General features: G+C 44.9%; 1 protein-coding gene across 1 annotated transcript in view; it reads right to left on the bottom strand.

The window, feature by feature from the left end:
• LOC126527517 (ATP-dependent RNA helicase DHX30-like) overlaps positions 1-19085 on the bottom strand; it is a 56396-nt gene that overhangs the window by 24481 nt on the left and 12830 nt on the right. Inside the window, exons 6-11 of the mRNA XM_055068712.2 lie at positions 17662-17939; positions 13420-13667; positions 11828-12038; positions 10234-10461; positions 5451-5609; positions 3537-3762 (exon numbers count right to left, since the gene is read on the bottom strand). Of these exons, the coding sequence (XP_054924687.2) occupies positions 3537-3762; positions 5451-5609; positions 10234-10461; positions 11828-12038; positions 13420-13667; positions 17662-17939 (1350 nt within the window). The remainder of the gene's footprint in view (positions 1-3536; positions 3763-5450; positions 5610-10233; positions 10462-11827; positions 12039-13419; positions 13668-17661; positions 17940-19085) is intronic.

Genomic DNA, 19085 nt, shown 5'->3' with positions numbered 1-19085 from the left:
CACTGTACCCAGAGTGCTGCCAAGACAGGCCCTGCTCTAGTGAAGTCATTACTGACATCATCATTGGGGTCAGGAGTGTGGATGCTGACCAGCCAAATTTGATTTATCCGGTAATTTTAGGACTGAAATACCAAAACTTTTGGGACATAGCTGGATGCTGCCATAGTATCGATGCTGTCTGGGACTTCAGTTTGGATTGAGCTAACCACAAAATGTAATTAACAGGAGCGGAATTAAAGGGATCCTGAAATGATTTTGAAGATTTTGTACGAACGTACAGAGTCGTTAAAGTAGGTCCTTCTGTTCATTAATTGACGTATCTAAACACTCCGCGTAAAGCGTGTAATTTATTATAAGGTTTCAAAAATGTGCTGCTCGTTGCTGATCGCAGCACATCGCTTGGCTGAATTTTAAGCCGCCCCTACATATTTGACGCCATTTACCCCAATGACGTTAGTAGGGCGAGCTATCTGACTGGCTGCCCAGGAAGCTTCATCAGTAATTTTTCCAACTTTATGGGGAACAAATGTTGTTTGTAATAGCTGGAATGTTAGTTAATTTGTTTCTATAAAAAGAAAGGAACAGAAAGAAAATGCACAACAACAATTTCTCACTACACTTAAGCACTTCCGGCACACAGCAAGCGTCGTCTGCTTGCGATACAATGCGCTCCATTTTGACAAGAGCTACAAGGTCAGAGTCGGTCTCAGTCTTTTCGCGAGCACCATGATTCGACTTTGTTGCGTTGTGGGCTGCAAACGTAGCAATTGGCAATATGCCAAGCTGCGACATCGTGTACCTTTGCAAGGCAGCAAGCAGATGAGCGGACTGGCTGCAGCGCATAGGACTGCCGCTATCCGATTGGCGACAGGATTTGCGCGTTTGCGGCCGTCACTTTACACCGGAGGATTACTACAGCAATAGCGTTTCGAGAGTCTGGTATTCGGGCAAACACAAGTGCAAGGGGACAGGGCCTGGCCGTTTGACTGTATGAGCAGAAGCGCAAATGTGAATGGTCTGCACGGTGCAGCCACCTGGTGGCACAGAGCTCAACCACACAGTAGCAGTAATGAAATATATTCTTGTTTGCTGCTGGTGTAAATTTTTGCAGGAGTGCAATCATTAACACATTGTTTCTGTAAATGTTAAAAATGTTTTACACTTTTTACACTTTGGCTGGTTAAGCTCTGCGCCAACAGGTGGCTGCACCGTGCAGCCCCAATCGGGCCGCTCACATACGTCTACGCTAAAGTTCCTTCACCAGCTTGAGTTTATGCTTCCAGCCATCCGTCGAAATGCCCAGCTCGCCTGTGGTTACCAGAATACCAGATATGTTCGGCGCTGCGGCAGAAAGCTCGCAACGCAAGCTGTTTCGATTGCTCTCGCTTGGGGTCGACTGCCAAGCAGCTGGCGGAGGGTTTGGAGAGGCTTTGCGCGCGCGCTCCTAGAGAACCGGAAGTCGACAACACGACGTGCCATTATGACGCAGAGCCAGTGAAGACGGAGCTTAGCCTCGAACACTCGGAGAACGAGTTGAGGAGAAAATGCATGACCATGGAGGAGGGCAACTTGTAATCGTTCGTAGCTCTCTTAATACGAGACGCCTCACACAAATTGTAGTGTGAACTATTAACTTTAGCTGCACCCTACACGTCTACAAAATTTGTCCAAACCGTTTCAGGGGCCCTTTAGTGGAATTCTACTACATTAAACCAAACCTGCTGCAAAGCACTACCACTCTGCAAAATTAGACAAGCCAGCGGTTTAGCAAGAAGGGTCATGTATCATGTATATCTGCCACTCATATTTGGGCAGCACTCAGTGCACACAATAAATGGCAAAAAAAGCAAACTAAACATATATACAAAGTGAGCGTATGATGTATTTGTATTTGATAAATTTTTGATGTGATGGCTGTGGGAAGGGTGTTAAATCTTCACAGCTTCGAAAACAAAAGCAATGTCAAGCATGTAGTGAATGTTAAATTCAATAAAAGCAAGTACAGTAAAACCTCAGTAATTCGAAGTCGATTAATTCGAAATTTTGAGTTAATTAGAAGAATTTGAGCGGTCCCGTCATTTTCAACACAAGTTCTAAGGGATAAATTGAATAGCCCGTGCGGCTCTATCCGGATAATTCAGAGTTTCCGGTCTGCAGCAACGTGCTACTCTTAGGTTAGGGTGCTACATACAATCACAAACCGATTTTGCGAGCCAAGCGAGGACCGAAAAATAGAAAAAAAAATGTTATTAGGCTTAGAGTGGCTTAAAAAATCTCTAATAATGCCCTGCATTATACTACACTTGAAGGTGGTCAGACTTGCTTGGATTTGCAGAAGAGTGGCATCGTCTCCGTATACATTTGACAAGAGCATCACCGCATTGGCGATCTCCGCCAACGGACTTCGCCATGGAAATTGAAGAAACAAAGTTCACACCACTTCGCTCTTGCAAACGCACAGGTGGCACCGATCACAAAAATGCAAAGCCGCACACATGCCCACAAAGATGCGACGTCTCCGAGACACCACGTGCAAAATAGCAACAAGAATGGGCATGGCCTCCGAGACTGGAGGATGGCACGCGGTCTCTACTGAATAGTGTGCGCCTGCCAATCTTGGAGGCTACAGTGCGGGCCGCTGGAAGCCAAGCCAGCGAAAAATCCAACATGGCGGCCTCCAAGAACACGCAGCGTGGCCGGGAATGTGCGATTTAGACCGGCAAATCGAACTTTGGGGCCTCAATTCGTCCGAAAAATCAGTCGCAAGAATAACAAAATCGGCGGGGAACACGAAAAAATTCGCTTTCGCAAGAATTTCGTTGTTGCAAAATGACACAGCACAGATAATGCGTCAAAGAATGAAACTTTACTATCAAAATTACGTTCCCCTACTTTGGCAAGCTTGCTTGAGGATATGTAAAACCGCATTGCCGACAGCAGTTACATGGATTTATCTCACTGAAGTTCGCAATGTTCTCATTTGATATAAAATTGGGTTATAACAGCATACTTCCTTATTTGAACTTTTTGTTAGTTCCACATCATTTCCATGCCAATGTTTATTATGCTATGTATAGTTTGGCAGAAAGCTCACCTCCAAGCAAATTATGCAATAAATGCAGAATTAACACAACAAGCTGGGCGAGTTGGTGATTGAACATGCTCCTAGGGGTGGGCAGCGCAACCCGGACGAAAGACAAAAGTAAGGACACGATACGAGCGCAGCGTCCGGATTGCATTGCCCACCCCAAGAACATGCAATAAAGCTGAATTTCTTCAATTTATGGAAAGTTATCAACTCTGCAAGAAAACTGGATGTATATTTAAAACTAGCACATTGAAATACGTGAACTCAGAAAGTTTAATCAGAATCAACAAAGAATTTAAAAAAAAAGTTTTCAGGCACAGGGTCCCTCCCTTTAATTTGAAGAATTTTTGTGGTCTGGTGGCCTTCGAATTATTGAGGTTTTACTGCAAATAGACAAATCCGCCTGTACTGCCAACTAATCAGCTGTCCGACCTATCAACAAACCAACCTGCTGGAGGAGTCTTGAAGATCTTTTGCTGGTCCTCATATCGGAGCCGTGAGTGCAGTGGAAGAATCCAGTCATGAAACTTTGCTGGGGCTCGCTTGCAAAGCTCTCCTCGCACCTTGTTAATCTCATTCCACCCGGGCAGGAAGCAGAGAATCGCTCCGGGTGGCTTCATCTCCATGATGTATGTCAGAACATCGGGAACCATCCGGACCGGGTCAGAACCGTACTGCAGACAACAAATTGAGAGCCATGACAATTGCAGTCGAAGCTCGATAAGACAAACACAGATATAACAAGTTGCGAGCTACGACAAAGTAAACACAAGACGCTTATCACTAATGTTAGCATGCAACAAATACCTAATCTTCATTTAGCTCGCACTTCGACACTTCGAAATATTGTTTAAGTCTGAAATTTTTTTCCCAGCTGTAGTGTCACGCCCATGTGTTTTTCACCCTGTATCTCGAAAAGTTCTTGCGCCATACTACAGATATTTTGAAAATCTCAAATTCGAAACTATGCCAAGGAAAAGTCAACAGGACGGCGTTCGCTCGCAACGGAGTCGCTCGCACTCGCTTCTCACCCGTTTGCAGCTTGCTAGCCGAGCCAGACGCTGCACCAGGCCACACTCCTGTGCTCGTCTTTCCTCCTCCTCTCTATCCTTGCTCGAGCACACTTGCTCAGCTCCTTGCTGCTACACTCGAATCTCGTTAATTCGAACGCGCTTAATTAAAACATTCGGTTTCTTCGAACTGACACCTTGGTCCCGTCAACGTTATGTGTAGTCCAATGAGCGAAAATGCCCGATTATTTGAATGCACAAGCATTCGTGACGGTTAACTTGAACGTACTGCACTCTGACAATGCTCTCGGCAGTGCGCCAAATCACACGGCGGCACCTCCGACCCAGCTATAGAGGAAGAGCTTAGGAAAGATCCCTCAATGTCACATGCTAAGAAAAAAAAAAAACTGTGCCGGAAATTTGCCTGCACGCATGTGCAGACGTGTGCAGGAGGGCGTCACCGATTACTTCTGTTAGTGACTGGTTAGTAGCTTCGGTTAGTGGTGCGGCACCATCATATACCCCCCTAGAGTCAATGTATAAGAACGTGTGAAATTTCGGATGCAATAAACCTTCGCTGTCCGATTTTCCGGGCTTTTTGCAGACCACACTCTCCAAAACGGCATCAAATGAAGCCACAACCACCGCCAATTTGATTATCGCGCCGCCTCGAGCCGGTGCTCTCACATGCAGATCCACTGGCAACCGTAGCCACACTGCGGCAGTGCTAGGCCTACCTACTTCGACGTTCGCTACCTAGCTTCTTGCCGATTGGTGCCGTGTTTTTCATTGAAACAATTTGCTGCTGTTACCAATGGCGCCGACTCCGCCTTTGTATTTCTCGCAGATAGCTTCGGAGCGCGGAAAGCGTGGCGCGTTGCGCAATGTGGGTTCCCCAAAGTCAACTTCGCCCCAATACAGCAATCGTACGCGGTGAAGCATACCAGAAGTTGTCAGTGACTCATCCATGTGGTCATGGTCTGTTAACTGACACCTCAAGCAAGTTGATTGGCACTTTTGAGCAGGCGCGACCAGCCCACATGCCGTTAGATAGGCACAGTGGTACAAGGCATAGATAAAAGTGCTAGGTTATGATATGCGAACATCTGACTAGCTCACACAGGCTGGGTGACTAGTGCCACCGTAATTTAAAGGGAACGTCATCAGAAATCGTTATCACAGAGAGGGAAAAGGTGACAAAGAGGCAATGGCACTATTTTAGTTCTAGGCACTGAAATAATGTATAGCATACATGGAAGGTGGCAACAGGAAGAAGTCGTGCATGGTGCGGCAGTTGAGAACAGAACCAGTAATCAGAAGCGTTTCACACAGACAGCTGTTCGTGCCATTACCTTCTGTAATACTTCTGCAGTCACGATTTCTTCTGACACCAGGTCTTCTAGAAAGAACTGCGTCACAGGATGAGTCTTGCCCGCAATCTTGATGATGGGCGCATTGTCAAAGTACTCTGAAAACTTCTCTGTGTCGATAGTCGCACTCATCAGAATAACCTGCCGGATGAAAAAAAAAAAAGGGACATAAGACAATGCTGTCAAATTTTCTTCAGCAATCTATTTACACTTACAAAACCTTCAGGGCCTTTCAAGATAACTTAAAGAGGAGAGTTGCTTACAGGGCACATGACTAAAAAAAAGAAAAAAAAAAATTGGGAGTAAATGTTGAAATATGCAATACTTTGGCAGGGATAAATTAAGTAAAAAATTTAAACAAGTAAACTATCAGAGCGAAGCTGCGCCATGGAATTAATGTTGACGAATGCATCACGAAACAAGGAATTATCACTGATGGAAACAATGGTTACAAAAAGGTGGTCTCACTCCAGTTGTGTCCGAGGTATGAAATGACTAGGAGAATATATCTTGTGCTGCAAAAGGGACATGAATCTTATGACTACGAGTGTGTGAATTTTCAAAAATTTAGAATATTACTGATTGTACGTTTATTATTCCTATTCTACCTAATCTAAGAATATGTGTTTGATTTTGTGCAGAATTTTATGATCGTATCGTGCTGCTGGAGAAATTTCACCTGTAAAGCCTTCTTAGCCGCTCGACGAACAACCCTTGCGGGAAAGCCAGCCTCCCGGTAGCACGGCACAGCAGTTTGCGGACAGCGAGGAAAGACTTTTGCGAAGTCACCCCCAGTCTAAGCTTATTGCGTGAAAGCAAATGCGATGAGCGCCAGCTGGCACAGGGTCAAATGACTCCGAGTTTATTGACATTTGATGTCGTATAATAAGGCACAGGATGGGCATCTTCCAAGTTAACATGAGCCCAATACACAATCTTCTAGTATAATGGCTGGCTTGCTAGTGAAATTTTTACCAGCGACAATGTACAGTCGCGGACAGAATAAAATGGACCACGGGATCTCCGAAAACGTTCAATTCCCGAGCAGCCTGTAGCAGTAACCAGTAAAACTGCCCACGACAACGTTGTTAGCATATTCTAGTCGAGGTCCAAAATGCAAATACCAGATTGCGTTGTGAGGTTGCGGGAATATTCAGCTTTTTCTTAGATTTCATGGTCCATAATATTCTGTCCGCGACTGTACTTGCAATGTTCCAACATGTTAAGATAACCAAACTTGCTAATAAATCCATGTGCATATTGTTATTCGGTATTCGAAGCTAAGTATTCACATCTGATTCATACGGGAAAATTTCGATATTTGCACACTCCTACCAGGGTCCTTCAATACTATTCATGTGGTCACGAAACTTTGCCGAAAGCTTCATCTTCCAAATGTACAATCATGAATTAAGCTGCTGTTGTGAACGCAGTTGAACCTGGAACAAGGTGTTGTAGTTGTTTTGAAGTGGTTCACACTTAAGAACTTTACCGAAAGCTTCATCTTCCAAATGTACAATCATGAATTAAGCTGCTGTTGTGAACGCACTTGAACCTGGAACAAGGCGTTGTAGTTGTTTTGAAGTGGCTCACACTTAAGAACTTTGCCGAAAGCTTCATCTTCCAAATGTACAATCATGAATTCAGCTGCTGTTGTGAACGCAGTTGAACCTGGAACAAGGCGTAGTTGTATTGAAGTGGTTCACACTTAAGAACTTTGCCGAAAGCTTCATCTTCCAAATGTACAATTATGAATTAAGCTGCTGTTGTGAACGCAGTTGAACCTGGAAAGGCGTTGTAGTTGTTTTGAAGTGGCTCACACTTAAGAACTTTGCCGAAAGCTTCATCTTCCAAATGTACAATCATGAATTCAGCTGCTGTTGTGAACGCAGTTAAACCTGGAACAAGGCGTAGTTGTTTTGAAGTGGTTCACACTTAAGAACTTTGCCGAAAGCTTCATCTTCCAAATGTACAATTATGAATTAAGCTGCTGTTGTGAACGCACTTGAACCTGGAACAAGGCGTTGTAGTTGTTTTGAAGTGGCTCACACTTAAGAACTTTGCCGAAAGCTTCATCTTCCAAATGTACAATCATGAATTCAGCTGCTGTTGTGAACGCAGTTGAACCTGGAACAAGGCGTAGTTGTTTTGAAGTGGTTCACACTTAAGAACTTTGCCGAAAGCTTCATCTTCCAAATGTACAATTATGAATTAAGCTGCTGTTGTGAACGCAGTTGAACCTGGAAAGGCGTTGTAGTTGTTTTGAAGTGGCTCACACTTAAGAACTTTGCCGAAAGCTTCATCTTCCAAATGTACAATCATGAATTAAGCTGCTGTTGTGAACGCAGTTGAACCTGGAACAAGGCGTTGTAGTTGTTTTGAAGTGGTTCACACTTAAGAACTTTGCCGAAAGCTTCATCTTCCAAATGTACAATTACGAATTAAGCTGCTGTTGTGAACGCAGTTGAACCTGGAACAAGGCGTTGTAGGTGTTTTGAGATGGTTCACACTTAACGTTTCTGAACAATGTACAGAAACAGGGCAGCAATTTGCACGTTGTGTCTACAACATCGACCCACTGATACAGGCAGTCGACCTTTCTGCAATAACAGCGAGCGTACACGCAGAACGCCTGCGGCGTCCATTCGGCATCTGCTCCAGTCCACCTACTTGTGCCAGCACTACGGTGCGTCCCCTGCGGGCACTAGATGGGGCTCTCCCACGGCCTTACGTGCAAGTTTTATGGCCAGATAAAAAGTATTCAAGGGCCCTCCTCCTAATTACAAGAGTAATCGATTCAACGGGACGCACAGTGTGGAGCTGCTGCATGGTGTTTGATCTGGGTTAAAGAACCAAACATCTTATTGACTTATATTAAAACATACATAAGACGCAAGGAAAATGTGGTGTTGGCCGACAAGGCGTGCAGTCGTTCGGAAAGCTGAAGCGGCGGGCGGAAATGCGGCATCTAGCCCAGCCAAGAACGAAAGCTTTGTGTCATTATCACCGTCAGAGGTCTATTTATTCACTATCAACTGCAAGGAGCATGACATTTTTGGTGCTGGCCATGACATCTGAGATGCTGCATTTCTTAAAAGGGGAACACTGCTCCTTGCAGTCAACAATTGGGCAATGTCATTTTCATGTCCCTTTGCTCCAACTTTTGTGCAAATCAGTCTAGAACTTTCGTTCTGGTAGCACTTCAAACTGACCATTCAGAATAATTTTGATATGCCAGTTTCCTTCATAATAACCAGCATTTCATAGCGAGCTCACCTTCAGGCTAGCCTACACAGAAGACATGATATTTAGAACCTATTAATTCAATGGGAAAATCAATTGCGTATTTGAAATCAGCATGTTAAAATACACAAGTGATACAAGTTCAATCAATACGTGCCCATAGATTTAGCTTTAAGTGCAATGTTCCTATTTAAAAGCCTTGCAGACTGAGGCAGCCTAACTACTATATAATGTCTAGAATAAGATCTAGCCTAGAAAACACGCAGGAGCGGGCAAAACGTACTACAGCTCTTATAGCTACAGCGATGTGTGGACTGAATGGCATTACAGAAAATGATTAATGCCAACAACGTATCTATATAGTGTAGTTTTTGTTTGGCACTCAAATCTAATGCACATGTAATTTGTTAGGCAACTTTCCTGGAAAAAGAAGTTTCGTGTTAGAATCAACTAAATATGGTATCTGCTCCGAGAAACCAAATTAGAATGCATTGTGAATCTCTGCTGGAGATCTGTAATGCAGAAGCTCCACTCGGTAGCTGTCCCTTCATTGCCATGGAGAATTGCTCACGTTTACCAATCCCTTAACAGCCCCTTAGCAGTCCTGTAACACAGTCCTTGAACTTAATATTACCTGATCTTGTACTGCTTGCAAGAATGCCCATCTATGTTTTTCACAAAATTTATTACACTAACCTCAAGAAACAACTCGTCCTTCATCCATCTTGTATTTCATCACGCGTTGATTATCAGTTTAGGCTGGAGTGCGGCTTTGCCACTCAGTCACTTACCTCAACTCCTTCACCTCGCACACCAGTATTCACCACCAGTAAGTGTGGATTACCACACATTTTAAACCACCACGCTATATGCCAGAAGCTTACTTGACAAAGCTTATTTGTAGTTCCTAAAGCAGGTGAAATCAGCTATAGTACAGTCACCGAAAGAGTCATTCATCTAGAAACAATATGGTGCTTTAGTCTCTGCTGTGCCAAGTTTTCTGCTGCTTCTGTGCTGTGTGTGTAAAGCTAAGTTATAGTTAACGAAGCGCATACAGTCAAACCCATTTATAATGAACTCAACAGTCTCACGAGAAGTGGTTGTTATATCAGCAGTTTGTTACGTATAAACTCGCTGTTAAAAACAAAAAAATTAGCCACACTGAAGCTGGCATCGGTAGTTACAATGAGGCAGCACTTTGTTCCGAAAACCATAATTTCAGTCTTATTTTTGTTCCCGGCGCATTCCCGCAACTAGATGCAAATCTGCGTTAGGAACATACATCTAAAGAACAAAACGCAGCGTCGTATAGCTCTTTCAAAACAGTGCCCGGTTCCAATCACCTGTCATTTCAAAAACTGGAAGTGCAGCCGCCATTATTTACTCTAGAGCTTGTGACATATTTCACTACCAGCAGCATAATGCAAGTGAATATGGCGAAATTCATAAAAATGCGTAAACGTTGCCGAAAATTTGGTAGGGTTGGAAGACATGCTGCTACAAGAATAAAAGAAAAGCCCACCTTCAGTTCGTGGTTTATGGAAAGCACCTCCCTAAGGAGTACAAGCAGGAAGTCGGTGCAGACGTCCCGTTCGTGGACTTCGTCGACTATGACATGTGACACTCCTTGAAGTTTGACATTCTGCTGCAAGTGCCGCAGCAGGATGCCCACGGTGCAGAAAAGAATGCCTCCACGACTCGCCAGGAGCTGCTTCTTGAGGCGGACTTGGTAGCCTATGGTGTCACTCAGCTGCAGGAATGAAAATGACCAGGCTGTTGTCGTCTGCAGCGTCTTCTGCAACACTTGAAGTGCACTGGCTTAAGAGACCGTGCTCTTCTGGTTGACCTCCCTGCCTTTCCTGTCCTTGCTTTTGCTCTCTCTTTTCTCTTGTGTAATACATTGACTTCGGCATTTCAATGTTAAGGGGACACACTAAGGAGAAAATTAGGTTGAGCTGTACGTGTAACTATGCTTCCACAATACCGAAATTTACTGTAAAATATCTTGCTAACCTCCACAGCTTGGTACGTGTGATGCATAAAAAGGGAACAAAGCAATCAACCTTTTGCTGCGAAAGAAAACAGTCTTCAAAGAATGCTTTACGAGTGAATAGATAATGAATTGCATACAAGCCCACTACAGCCGATATAAAATTGCAACATTAGTTACTGGCATGAAAATACTACCAGCGCTATGGTGAGCAGCCGGCCATAAAGTCGAGCCGCAGTGAAAACTATAATTTGTGCACGACCAGCACCTAACCTGCAAGCTGTACACGCAATGGCGAGCTGCCCCCAATTTGCTGCCAGCCACCAGCCACGGGTAAATTTTTTATCGCAACCATACTGCCTAGGTCACTAGTCCTAACAAGTGCTTCTTGCATGGCAGTCGGCAGCCCAAGAAGCAATTTGCTACGTGGCTGCAGCTTTGTTCGCAGCTGCCATGGTTGCACCACAATGCATGTGAATTGCGTGGACTTAAGTGCTGATTTGATGTCTGGTTGCTTCCACAGTGGAGCCTAGATGCCATGGTGCTTAATGTGGCTCAATGTCTGCATACCCTGTGTCAATTGTTTGCAAGACAAATTTGCACAGTGTTTACTTGCAGGAACAGAAAAAATGTACCGTACCGTGCCTTGAACATTAGTTGAACGCAAGTCCATAACTACTGTCGTTTGTAGTGGTAGTGTTTCATTGCCTTCTTATGTTGCCGTTTCCCTCTTCCGCGCTCCCCCTCCGTATGTGGGCTGTGAGCGAAGAGCAGCAAGGTTGTTAGCCACTCATTTCATGACTGTGTTGGTTTTATCTTACGCTCTGCTTCCTCTCCCTACCTCCCCTCTACCATTCTATCTACCTCCCCTCTGGACTGTTGCACGTTAGTACAAAAGTCCACACTGCAGCTTCCGCAATGCTTTTGTGGGGGGTCATAGATAATTACAGCAGTCAAAGGGGTATTGTGGCAGTGCGATGGAAAGGTCCAAATTAGTTTCTCATGCCGCCTTTCCTCTCGGCCACGCTCCTGCCATGAAGCACCTCCCGAAATGGCGTGCAAGACGGTGACAGCAGCAGAAGCAATGAAAAAGTCGAAGGAAGTGTGCTTTAATACATAAACTAACCTCTTCGTCCCGTTCTAGAGCCACCCGCTTTGCCATGGAGATTGTTGCAATCCTCCTTGGCTGGGTGACCACGATATTGCACCTTGAGCCTTGCCCTCCACGAATGTAGTCCTCAAAGATGAACTGGGGAACCTGCGTGGTCTTCCCAGATCCAGTCTCGCCACAGATCACCACCACGCGTTCACGGTGGATGGCACTCACAATGTCTTCCCTGCAGCGTGAAATGCGGGTCAAGTGCTTTTTCAGCATTTGTTTTCGTAAACATGACCGTGCTCTTTTGAATCACAATTAAAGTGTGGCCGAACTTTGTTATAGTAACAAAAAAGTCCCACGCAACATGGAAATATCTTTGTTACACAGTTAATACTTCATGTAATAGATTTAAATATAATAACATTTTCAATATAATGAAGTACATGACTTTTGATAACTTTTTGTCTGTAGAAAACCATTAAACCTCGTTATAAAGAACTTCAACACAGTAGACTCATTAATTCGACTGTACCGACACAAATATGCGACATAGGAGCTCTACCATAGGCGTCTCGTACATAAATAGGATGGCATCCATGTTCATTACATCGGAGCTTGAGTGTACTGACATTATCATCATCACATGCCTATTTTATGACCACATATTCTATCTTGAAAACTCCACAATACGCTTCTCACACCTGAAGGGCTGACATATTGAATTTGCTTTGTTACATAGAATAATTTGTTATATGAAGGTTCAAGGATATATTTTTATGTTGCAAGAACTTCAGCATAAGCTTCTTGTACATAAAAGGATGACACCCTGGAAGTACGAGGGTTTGGAAGCAGGATATCTTATTTGGTACTAAAGTATGTTATGTCATAAACATCACAACATCATGACGAAGCAAAATGTTCTGTCGTGTGGCAATAAGACTAGGTAAAATGACGAATGCTCATGAAAACATAAACGAGAGCATTTCTTCTGGCTGTGCCCAAAGACAACACCTGCAGATCGAAGCAACGTATCCATGTCGTGATGCATAGAACTTCTAGGTACTGAAAATGTAACAGTTTTGCACAAACAAGTACTACAGCAAATTATTTAGGCAGTTATGATGCTTGCCAATATACTTTCTGCACTTGAAAAGTTCAGGTCTCCATTTAACTCACACAAAGAATAATACCAACTTGATAATGTCAGGTGAACACAGATATACAGGGACGTGGCAACGAAATGTTGGACAACATAAAATAACCTAGAAAATGGCATGAAGATGCGCCACAGAAAGCTAGCAAAAATTTCTGCCAGAAGTCAAAAGAACTGCTACTATTACCACACACCAGAAATGGCGCAGAATCCAAAGAGTTGAGAACAAGAGACCACCTGGGTGTCCAGGCACAACAGCAAAATCAGTATCAGCATGGCTCTGGAAACCACCGTATTTTCTGGCCACCACACGCTCCCATTGCAAGCTAAGGTGATTAGAGGATGGATTAGGCAGCTGCTAGTTCTATAGCAAAGTTAAATTTTGTTGCAGCAGACCTTTCAGGAGGAAGACGATTTCCGGTATCCTGTTGGCCCAGGATTATGCATGGCAGTACCAGTTTCTCACCTGCGTGAAAATATTGGAAGCTCTCGTCTTGCTCGATGATACGAGTAGTTCCAAGACTTTTCGAGCTTGGCCATGAGCGTAAGGTCTCTCCGGCCACAGGCCTGACTCGATGGCCTGAGCAGCTGTCCTGTCATGACGTCGTGCACAATTCTTTCCCCAGAGCCCATGTTGTCAGGCACCATGTCACCGCCAGCCGCCTGCTCTTCGATTTCATCATCAGGGAGGTGCGGGGCATTCGCTACAACAGTCTGAAGAAAATGATTTTCGTTAAAGCTCTTATGCATTATGCAAATAAGCATTTTAGATTCACTGCGTCATATCAGGTAATTCGCTATATCCATGTTTGGCTGTAACATTTCGTTATTTCCATGCCTGACAGCAAAGGGTGATAACTGAAGAATACACCAGTAAATACAGTGCTGTCCTACTTGCGGACAAATTTTATACAGTGCACTCCACTTATAGCGATACTACATATATCCGTTGCAATGATAAACCGAATTCAGAGTGTCAGTTTGTACACCAGGGCTATGATTAAAAAAAAAAAAAACACCTTATATAACGACAAGTTATTCACTGCATATTTTGACTTCTGCACAGCGTTTTCCATGCAGAATAATTGTGAAATTTGCATTTCTACGCGATTTCCCACCCGAGTTCGTGTCTGCCACCATTAGCCGCGCAGTGCCCACGCGCCGACTGCGAAAGCCACGGAGAGCATCGCTAGTTGACGCAACGTGCCATAAGATGGCGCCAGCCGCCTCACTTTGCCCACAATTGAGATATGCATGAGGAGAGGGGAAAAAGAAAGATGCGAGAAGCAAAACGGCACACGCCCATTGCCCCCTTCTCAGCAAGCGCGAGAATGCACTGCAAACATAGCAGTGGACAGCCTGGTTGATGGAAGACGCCGCCGACAAAGCGCAGCGTTGCATCGCTCGAAACGAAGCTGCAAATTTTGCAAGGCTCAAAGAAGTACGAGCTCGCACAGGAGTGCTGTGATTGTGACGGCAGCAACCAGGGGCCATGCCGATCAATGATAATGGCGGGAAGTAAGAAAAAAGTGAAATACCTACAAGTTACCTGGTTAGCAGTGCCATTTTATGGCAGCAGTAACCAATGTGCACAACTGTCAGAATATCAAATGTTGCTTTTTATTGTCTTGCAAAAGTCCTCTAAACAGCGAATTCTGTGATGTTGCTCTGCCAAGGGATCCCAAAAGGTTACCTCGGTACTCGTTCGAATTGGGCACTTATCAACATGCACGAAACACATGGAGGGCAAGACAGCTTTTTTCTTTTTTCTTTTCAGGAACCATTGAATTTGATCACTGCAAGCAAATTGCATTATGAATGCAAGCCTTGAGGAAAAAGTGCCATAGAATAACATGTGGGTGCAAAACATGTAAACCAAGCAGCTGCATGCATCTAACAATAGAAACATGCGATTGCAGTCTTTGCACCCTTTCAAATTTGTAAACGTTGAAAGATCAACGCTTGACTAACTTTTCCAAACAGCCGCATGAAGCAGACAAAAAAAAATGCCAAACAGCAATGACCCGCACTTGTTCAGCACGGAGCGAATGCCGCTGACAAATGGTCATGGTAGAGGCTTCTCCGTCGCCTAGGGAACCCACATGCGATCACAGAGTGCTTCGTACTGCACAACTGATACAATGCACTGCCGCAGCACATAGATGAGTGGCAGGCATGCAGTTTATTTTGTCCTGCTTTACTACTGACACTGACTACTTTACTACTGACCGTGGTTGACCTAAGTTGCGTCAACGATAATTGCGGAGGGGCGATGTTGAGTCACATGACACGCAGTTGGTGCTCTCTTCTGTTGCACAGAATGGCCCTGACGAGTTGGCAGTAACCCACAGAACTGACCTGCCATCAGGATTCTGATCTTCACCACTGATTGCTTGAGAAAGTAGATGGATGTCAGAGCCATACCCGAATGTTCGGCCACACATGTCTTCTCTGACAGACTACATTTTTCGTCAAGGAATACCACGATTGCTGATCCCTGACCGTGGCAATGCGTCCATGTGCCTTCAAGAAATGATCTCTTTGCATGGCATCAGACCTGCTGCTGCTTTTCCGCAATGTTCACAGATGAATGGCCTGGTTGACGCACAAATCGCATGGTGAAGGACATTGTATTATGTCAGTTCCGCTCACGATGACTGGGATGAATACATTGCTACTTCGTGTTTGCTCTGAATACCTTCAAACCAGAAGTAACAAGAGATGCGCCGTTTAAGCTTGTTTACAGAATCTTGAAATTGTAAAAGCGCACAAAGACAAGGAACAGAAGTTACGTCCTGAGAATGCAACAAGAAGCTTTTTGTCTTCAAAGTTAATGGGCACCAATGGGCCACAGACACAAGCCCTATAGAGTGGCTTTGCAATGCCCACCTCAGAGGGCAGCTAGCTATAAAGCACCGTCACGTGTACATGACCTTGCCCTCGGTCATCCAAGGCTGGAGATCCGGTGTAAGGCATGCCCAGTGTCTTCCCCAGCACTGTGGAAAAGTGTCTGCCGTGTTTTTACTGTTCTTTCTTCGGTAGTGAAGCAGCTTGGCCCAACAAGAAGCAGGACCCAAATTGATGACAAATGCCGCCAGCAGCATTTTTTTTCCCGCTCACGCAAGCTCGAAGAAAAGTACATTCATTGAGACTTCTGCAATAATCTGGGCTTTCTGCCAACTCAGACACTGGAGAAAAGGGAGGGGAGAGTAACAGGTGACATGGCAGACTTATCCTAGATTCGAGGAGTCAGCGCACAACATAGGGCACATACAACAGAGGAAAATAAAAAAAATTGCGGTGATGACAGCCTTACATAGAAGGCTCACCATGTAGCAAAAGATCTTTGCTTGGAGTGCCCACTACCATAACAGTTACAGTGAGGTAAATGTTTGTCCACTCATAACTCAAAGTATGTAATCTGGCAGCAAAATGTCGATTGCTGAGTAAGAGCAACTTGAACTGGCACACTCTTGACATAATAGCACACTTTAACCAAACAGCTTGGCTTGGTTGGCCCACAGCCGGCAAGGCAATTTTACGATTCTGCTTGACCACACCAATATCCTGGCTGCGTGCATATCGACGGTGCAAAGTGCATCCGTAATTTAGCGTTATTTACGGGTAACGTGATGGGCCATCAAAACTGACAGCAGGATCTTTGCTGACCAGTCAAGGCATCTTAATTGCATTCCTTCTGCATACACGCAACCATGAATCCTTATTTCACCAATATCAATATGCTCACACTGAATATAAAAGTATTTGTGCGACACACAAATTGTTTATATGATGAGGTATTGGAGGTATGGTGAATAAAGAAGTCACGTTTGGTGTCGAATGCAACTTCATTATAATGAGTTAGACTGCATGCTGTGTTTACGGGTAACGGATGGGCCATCAAAACTGACAGGAGGCTCTCTGCTGACCAGTCAAGGCGTCTTGATTGCATTCCTTTTGTATACACACAACCAAGAATCTTTATTTCCCCATTAATACGTTCACACTGAATATAAAAGTATTTGTGCGTTACGCAAATTCATTATATTATGAGGTATTGGAGGTATGGTGAATAAAGAAGTCATGTTTGGTGTCGAATGCAACTTCATTATAATGAGTTAGACTGCATGCTGTGATACCGCATTTTTCTGCATACTACCCGGGCCCCCAATTACAACATCATAGAAACTAAAAAAATAATCCACGCATATAACACGCAGAAATAACTGCACGTTAAAGTCTTTGTAAAGAGCAATCTCCATTCGTGCATGCACAAACTCTGCGCTTCCCTTTTCCTTCTGTTGCGCCGTAAAGGACCGCCAATGAGCGAAGCTCATTACCACCGACTTCTGGTTCACCCTGTGCACTACTTGCTAACCACTCACGTGCACAAAACATGAAATGCCGACCCTAAGAGAGGAGTATAATGGGTGGCTACGAAAGGTGAGAAAAGGGAGCTAGCTCTGCATGCGGGGGTTGGGAGAGGGTGGGTTTCCCAGGAGATAACGAAACACAATGGTGGAAAACCGTGCATCAAGTTATGGCTTCACAGCAGCACCCTGCTCGCTGCCGTGATGCCGCACCTGCTGGCAAAATTTACATATGACCCTTGCACCCTGACATTACTGTTGATCCTTCAGGATTTATGATGCGGGTTACGTGCGAAAAAATTTGGTATGCATGGTTCTAAAGTGCCATCAGTACTTGCCTCGAAATCTGAGAGTATCTCCTGCATGTCGGGAATGAAGGTTTCTGGCAGCACCACGGGTACTGGGGCAAATCGCTGGCTCTTCTGGCGTCGGACCTCCTGGTCCGAAATGGTCTTCGGGCTTAGATCTTTGTCAACGTGTCCTTTCTCAACGAGGTACCGCACAAGAGCTGCAGCGGCCAATGCCTCTGCCTCGGCCTTGTTTCGGGCACTGCCCTCGAACGCCAGCTCGCATGGCCACTTCACGGTGACCGTCGATGTCCAGAGACAAACCTTGCCTGAAATGCAGTAAGTGTATTGAGGAAGAGCTGGGTCCTCAGCCAAAAATTGTTTGAAATATTCATTTTTAGGGCTATGGTGCTGAAAAAGTGCGATGTATGCATCTTATGCAGTTACCGTATTTACACGAATGTAAGTCGACCCATTTTTTTTAATTTGAAAAGATGAAGTGAAGGGTCGACTTACAATCGAAACCAAAACAAGGCACCGCCAAAAAAGCGAGACCAACGAGAGCCAGAACGTAGTTACAATATTATGCTTGCTCTATGGCCCTACCCGTAGGTTTTCACAATCCCGCGTGCTTGTTCGCTTTTCGGAAGGGTTTTTCAACATTTTTGAGAGTTTTACAGTGCACACAACACTCATGGGGGGTGTCAATAGTTGATGGAAGCGCCACTGTTCCATTTGCGGCTGCACCCTCATAACGGCGGCGCTTGCAGGGAGTATCGGTAGTTCATGGAAGAGCAGACACAGCTCACGGGTTTTTCTCCAAAGGCATTGGTTTGATGCGTGCGACTTAACTGCCGGCTACGTTCTACTTCCAAGCTTCTTCACTAGTCATGAGTGCTCCAGGCCCACTAATCATTCGACACTCATTCACAGCGGCATTCAAGAGGGCTGTCATTCTTTACGCCGAAGAAACAAATCACTGCACGGTGGGCCACAAGTTCGATGCTTCTGAACAGGTAGTGCGAGAGTGGCAACTGCAGCGAAGCGAAATTTTCACCTGCGACGGCAAGTGAGGAATGTCCCACATGCCGAAGTCTGGACGCTTTCCGGAGCTGTAGGCCAAGCTTGCGGCGTATGTCGCTGAAATGTGTGATCAGTCCCTGCCAGTGAAGTGCGACATGGTCATGAAACAAGCCCGGATCTTCGCCTTTTAAGGACCTGCTCCGCCGTGAGTACAAGTGGCTGGCAGCAGAAGACCACGAACTTCCGCCAACCGGACCTGTCAAAAGAGCCTCCCTGGCGGCTGGGTGGGGGTGGATGCATTCGGCGGGGGCTGCTGTTCCACAAGATGTCAAGGTGTGGTCGTTTATGTGGAATTTCGCTGGACGACGAAGCGCTGTGGGACTCGTGAAGACGAGTAGTCCAGCTACTAATAAATTTTCGTTATTGAATGTGCCCTCGAGTATGCTCTTAGT

Source organism: Dermacentor andersoni, chromosome 9 (genome assembly GCF_023375885.2).
Source record: "Dermacentor andersoni chromosome 9, qqDerAnde1_hic_scaffold, whole genome shotgun sequence".
In the NCBI taxonomy this organism is placed as follows: domain Eukaryota; kingdom Metazoa; phylum Arthropoda; class Arachnida; order Ixodida; family Ixodidae; genus Dermacentor; species Dermacentor andersoni.
This window is presented reverse-complemented; position numbering and strand designations above follow the sequence as displayed.